Raw genomic sequence first — 6,892 nt, 5'->3', positions numbered from 1 at the left:
AAAACCCCAAACGACGAGTTAAAAAAGATTCGTGAAACATTTCACAATGAATACAGCTCGCATTAAGGCGCTTCAGACAAATCACGGCTGTAACAAGATATTCCTACAAATTCCTGCCTAACGGCCTGAGGCTGCGAAGCACCTATTTACGAACGTAAATGATTCATTTTTTGCTCTCTTTAAATTTTCCGCGTTCTTAACCGAAGCGCGGGTAATTACGTTTAGAACCAACAATGACGTCATAAAACGTAGTCGAGCCTTGTAATAGGTTTGGGGTCTTCACACCTGACAGTACCATGGGTTCTCGGTTTGATCTCGATTTCATTTATTATCCTAGCTGTGATCCAATAGCCTTCCTCATAAACGATTGGGACCAGCAGTCCCTTGACATTAAAGCGTTAAATTAATCAAATAAACTGAGATTAAGCCTTGTATATAATATTATTAGTAAAACCTTTTGGCAAACCTCCGGTTTATGTTTCTCTCAGTCATTGCATTTCTAATATTATAATGATGTAATTTACTAATAAGTTATGTAACTTTACATATTATTTCTGATGATAAGAAAATCAGGTACCACGATGCAAACATTTTTACTGTTATAAAATACCGCCATGTCCTGTTTATTAGCTTTTCTTTACCTCTCAATATTTCCCTAAATTTCGAAGAAAACAATACCCTGGTAACACAGTCTCTTACATTCCCGCCAAATAGGTATTTTAATTATAATCTCAAATATTAAAAACGCCTTTCGTTTTCTTTATGTTGGGGAAAACGTGCGAATATAAAAGAGATCGAAGTGCGAGCCCCTCGTAAACCTTAACGATATACTTATATTATAATTAACGCTGTTTAATGTCTATCTTACTTTTATTTATTCCTGTATGCTATTACAGTATAATTATTGTTTATAAACAAACCACCAGTATCGTCAGAACATTGATCTATTGGTCCCACAAAGCAACAGCTTTCAAATTCTTAAGGAGTCTTCGAATCGGTTCACATAAATCGAAAATTCTGAGGTGACAATCCCAAAAAAATACTATTTCATAATTAAATAAATATGTTTGTATGTGGTAGTCGAGCACGCTTCGGCACGAATTGGTCCAGCTCGCACCAGGGGAGGTACCACACCCCTACAGAAGACCGGCGTGAAATAGCGTACTGCTGTATTTTGTTCGGTGAGTGGGAGAGCCGGAGGCCCATATCCTTTTCCTTCCCATTCCCAGTCCTTTCCTTTATTCCTCTCGTCAATCCTTTCTTAATCCCTTCCGGTTTGAAGACGGCAATCCATTTGTAGAGCCGTAAGGTCAATTGCAGATCCAAATGTTCATGGGTGGTGGTAGCGCTTACCATCAGGCGACCTACCAGCTCCATTGCCGACGATGACATAAAAAAATATATTCGAATTGTAAAACTTCCTTCTTTAAAGTCGGTTGAGAATTAAATGATTATTAATCGCCGCAACTTCGGCTGTACTCAAAATAAATATTTGTCATTACTGCTTCGTTAAATAGACAATCCACCACAAACATAATTTTTATTTGGAAACAGTAGGTCTTAAGACACCTTATCATAGGTAACTAATTCACTTAACACACATAATTTATTATTATAAATAAACTATTATTACTATTATACTAATAACGCTTGTTTACATTCACAAGCGCAACGGTTTCATCATGAGAGTTTTGTATCTGGAGATTGTTAGGAGACTAAAGAATGATGCAGGTCTTTAAGCGTTATGAAAAGCGCCTGATTGTGTAGTACGGACCGGCAATCACACGGAAAAAGTGACGATAATATCAAAAACCTTTAATATAACGTTTATTTCAACGATTGAATATTTGCACTGTGAGATTCAGAATTTCCAAACGGTCATGGATAGCATAACGAACAATTCATTTCATAATGACACAGTTGAAAAACGTACTAACGATATTAAAACAAACAAAAAAAAAACACTTTCCATGCGCTCTCTAAACCTTTGCAAACAGACATACTTATCATGATGGAACTACAGCACGCAGAAGATTTTAATTAGCACGAAACACAAAACATCAAAGCAGTTCTTGAAATTCAACCAGAACCTAAAAATATGCGCCGAATTTAAATTGAAAATGACATAAATGATGTTAAATCCACGCCGTATAAGTTACACGATCACGATACAAAGACAATGGTGCTATTATATTCGACTCACAATGTACTGATTAAGCGCTACCCGAGCGATCGTAAATTATTTCGATCTTACGCCCGTTGAGGTGCGTCATATGAGACTCGTTTACCAGCCACAGCTATCAATAGTATTAGAAATGGTATCAATAGTTGTGAAAACAAGAAAAGTTAATGAAATTCGATATATCTATTATGTGATTATCCTATCCGCCCATTTACAGGAAATATCACTTAAAATGTATTAATAGTATTGGGAATAATTTATTTATTTATTTGTTTAGTAAACTATATTATGAAATTTTTTATATTAGTTATTTTCTCGTTTCAAGCATATTATATATTAAAATTGTTAATCCATAAACAAAACTAATTATTTAAAAGCTTTCATTTCTCATTATTATTATACTGATATCGCTCTTTAAGTAACCCTTCAAATTAATGTTGTTTTCTTTTTTTTTTTTTTTTTTTTTTTTTTTTTTATGTCATAGCGGGCAGCTGAGCTGGTGGTTCGCCTGATGGTAAGCGATCACCACCGCCCATAAACATTCGCAAAGGTAGTACCTCCGTGAATGCGCTGCCCGCTTTAATGGGGTTAGGGAAAGGAAAGGATTAACGACTGGAAAGAAGGAATGGACTAGGACGGGTAAGGAAAAGGAAACGGGCCTCCGGCTCCCCCACTCACCGTACGAAACACAGTGGCATGCCACTATTTCACGCCGGTTTTCTGTGGGGGTGTGGTACTTCCCCGGTGCGAGCTGGCCCAATTCGTGCCGAAGCGTGCTCGACTCCCACAATGAAATTCTATTTTCTATTCTATTTTCTTTGATGTGTTCTATATTTTATACACTGAATATGATATAATAGTTTAATATATAGTTATGTTATTATAAAGAATAGCTGATATTTTCCATAAATATATATTATCTGTATTCTTTTTATAAACTACTCAAACTGTAAAAATCCGGCTCCTTAAAATGACTCAACTATAACACTATTATAATAATCTTAATATTTCAGCTTCTTTCGCTTGTCTGAAACACCTTTACGATACGCACACAACAGGTATTGTACTAAAACGCATTGATGAAAATGATTTATTTTTGATAGCTCCATTATGAAGTCCATGATAATAAATTCGCTTAGAAATTGACGCGTAATTTCGAGAAAATTGATGAATAAATTTATGATTATGAGTAAAACGTGTTTTGAATAGGGTGTCATGAAACTTTGATATAGATATTATAATTATAGTGTATATATTGTCTTTCATACTGAGAAATGATTTTGTACAGGAAAGGAACTCTGTCTATACGCCTCCTCAGCACACCTAAACCACTGAACTAATTTGGATAAAAGTTAGTACAAACGTCCGCAGAATGGACATAATAGTATTCAATGCAGGAAATCTACGGAAACTTGAAATATGCGGCTAAAATCCTTCGGCTGTCTACCTTTTCTGTTGACTACGCGGATGAAGCCGCGAGCGAAACGCTAGTTACTTTTAAACTATTGGAGAGAATAAAAATTACGACCGACTTTATCAAGAACATAGCGTGTTATGTCAGTACTATATTATACATTAGCAGGTATATCAATATTCATAAAAAACATTTCAGACAAACTAAAACATCATGCTTACAAACAAATATATCATGAGTAAGTCGAGTTGACCAATTATGCGACAAACACACAATGAGTACTATCAAAATTAAATCCCGAAATTATCAATAAATACTTTACGATAAGATAGCCAAACCCAAATAGCTTTGAGTCTTACAGTAATACTAGGTTCTTAACAATGAAGACCTATCTTATATTTCTATTTGCAACAATTCTTGCAGCCTCAGCTATAAAACAAACGTTTGAAGGTTATAAAGTGTACAAAATAATTCCTAGGACTCAAGATGAGGTGGATGTTGTTAAAGATTTACAAAAAAATGGCATTGGACAACTGTGGGACGACCAAGTGCATATCAACTACGAAGCAAGGATAATGGTACCACCAAATAAAATTGACGATTTCAAAAACGAAATGGTCCGTACAAATATAGGCACTGAAGAATTAATTAGTGACATGCAAAGGTACGATTGTAATAACTTATATTTAAAATTAATATTTTAAAGTAATTTACGGCTTTTCCAATTTGGCAGTGATTTCTTTAAATACTACTAGTGGTAACTGAAATAGTTAAAATTCAGAATATGGTATTGTTTTACTAGTATCATGTTATTTTTTCAGAGTTATTGATGATCAGCTACAGCCAGTGAAGAGAAACTCAAGAACTGGCAGTTCATTTCTAGATATGACATGGGACAGATATCATAATCTAGATGAAATATACAAATGGCTCGATGATGTAGCTGCTTCTTATCCAAATATAGTTAAAACAGTAGTAATGGGTAGATCGTTTGAAAACCGAGAGATTAAAGGTATTGTAATCAATTACAAACCAGACAGAAAGGACAAAGTTATTGGTATGCTGGAAGGTACACTACACGCAAGGGAGTGGATATCACCAGCTACAGTTACTTGGATCGTTAAAGAATTTTTGACTAGTAGTGATCCAGCTGTAAGAAGTTTAGCAGAGGATATAGAATGGCACGTGTTTCCTGTAGTTAACCCTGATGGATATGTTTATACATTCACACATGTAAGTATATGATGTATCTATTGGATTGTAAGATTTTAATGTTTATTATCTATGATCATTAGATCTATGGTCATAAGAAGGTAAAAAATAAGTTAAAATGTGCCTACCGATTTAAAATTCAAATCTGGTCTCTTCACACTACTCAAATTTCTAACCTTTAAATTGAACTTATCTTCTTTGAATTTTACTACACTTGTAGCTAGCTTTTTGCCCGTGACTTTCCTAACACTGTCGAACGAATACGTTCCCGTAAGATGTCCGGGATAAAACTAAAATCTTGGTACTAAATGTCATCCAGATCGTTGCAGTGGTTTCGTTTTGTAGAAAAGACGTTTGGTTTTGTGAAAAAGACTTCTCTCGTATTTGTAATATTGATATATTGTGCGTGTTTTCAGAACAGAATGTGGAGGAAAAATCGTGGAACAAGGAACTTTACATCTTGCGCTTCATCTGGCGTAGCTGATGATTTAAGCAATGGCGTTGATTTGAACAGAAATTTTGATTTCGTTTGGATGTGTAAGATTATTTTATAATGACTTTGTTATGACGCCAATGTTAGGTAAAAAAATTCCTTGTCTTTTAAAAAGTCAATGCCAAGTACCTTGACTGTTGCAATTATATGCTTTAAAGGAAAAGTTTGGTCATATTAAGTCAATACTAAGAAAAAAATTAATCACCTCTGAAAATGTCGACACGGAGTATTTTGACTGTTGCCATTATATCTTTTGTAGGAAAATTATTACAACTGTTATGGTGTTGATATTTCAAAGAAGGAGAATAATTGATTAGAATAAATGTTGTCAATTCATAGATTGAGAATTATTCCCATACTGTTAGTCCGGGTGATAGTATGTCCGGGCTAGCTGATATTATAACTTTTTGATTTGGAATATTACAGATTCCTCTGCAGAGCAATATTAATTCAAATAATGTGCAGGTAACCGAAAAACGCTATCTCGGAAAACCTGATCTTTTGATTGTAATCTTCCGACGACAAAGGCCAATTGTTATATAAATATACTTAGAACCATTTCATTTCAGCAACTGGAGCATCAGATAACCCCTGCTCAACAACCTTCGCGGGATTAGCACCAGCATCTGAACCAGAAACAGTGGCTATTGTGAATTATGTGAAGAATATTAATGGTCAAGGGAAATTTATCTATTACTATTCCTTCCATTCTTTCACTCAACTGATTGTCGTACCATATAGCAATGTTACTGGCGTGGACATTCTAACGGCGGAAAATTATGGCGATATGGTAATAGTAGTATTTTTGTATGAAACATTTTATTTCGATTCTTCTATGCGTGTTTTGATTTGCAATTTAATGTACTTTTATTTTATAAATTGGGCTACGCAGTGGGAGTGAGTAGTGCTAATTTAGTATTATCTATGAGCTGTTTCAGATTTTGCCCCGGTAGAGGCTAACAAAAATACTGTCTGGGCTAAGCAAGGCAGGCTAATTTCTAATAAAAATCGACCTATCAGTATCAGTAACCACTATAAAATGCAAAAATGCAGATCTATAGGACCTTTTACCAAGTTTATCGTGTTCACAAAACAGTATTTTTATATTTTACTCATTAATCACAAAACCATAACGTTCATTATTGAACGCTTCAAGTACCAACCATAATTAAATTCTATTCTCTAGGAATTGCCCGTCTTAAACAATTCAGAGGAAGCTCTATTTATATAATGACCTACTTAGATTAGATCCTGTTCTCAGTTAATATTCTGAAACGAACATACTCCCGTTGCTATGCTGGTAATCGAGGAATTGCATTGAATTTCAGTTTGAAATAGCAGCCAGAGGTGCAGCCAAGTTAAGACAACGTTTCGGGACTGTTTATAGATATGGCGTCGCGCATGATACTCTTTGTACGTATGACAATCTACTTTAATTATTATTAACTTATATTGCGAAATAGTTTATTTGTAATTGTTTACCTCAAAAACAACGCCATCATATATAATAATAATATATATACGCCGACGCCATCAAATATATAGCAATAATAATAATAGATAATAATGATGTCACATAACACATTAAAAA

General features: G+C 34.4%; 1 protein-coding gene across 1 annotated transcript in view; it reads left to right on the top strand.

Annotated features, from left to right (window-relative positions):
- The first annotated feature begins 3,248 nt into the window (after nt 1-3,248).
- LOC119828746 (zinc carboxypeptidase-like) overlaps nt 3,249-6,892 on the top strand; it is a 5,878-nt gene continuing 2,234 nt past the window's right edge. Inside the window, exons 1-5 of the mRNA XM_038350989.1 lie at nt 3,249-4,260; nt 4,418-4,829; nt 5,225-5,345; nt 5,871-6,091; nt 6,630-6,714. Of these exons, the coding sequence (XP_038206917.1) occupies nt 3,977-4,260; nt 4,418-4,829; nt 5,225-5,345; nt 5,871-6,091; nt 6,630-6,714 (1,123 nt within the window). The 5' untranslated portion in view covers nt 3,249-3,976. The remainder of the gene's footprint in view (nt 4,261-4,417; nt 4,830-5,224; nt 5,346-5,870; nt 6,092-6,629; nt 6,715-6,892) is intronic.

Source organism: Zerene cesonia, chromosome 8, assembly GCF_012273895.1.
Source record: "Zerene cesonia ecotype Mississippi chromosome 8, Zerene_cesonia_1.1, whole genome shotgun sequence".
In the NCBI taxonomy this organism is placed as follows: Eukaryota; Metazoa; Arthropoda; class Insecta; order Lepidoptera; family Pieridae; genus Zerene; species Zerene cesonia.
This window is presented reverse-complemented; position numbering and strand designations above follow the sequence as displayed.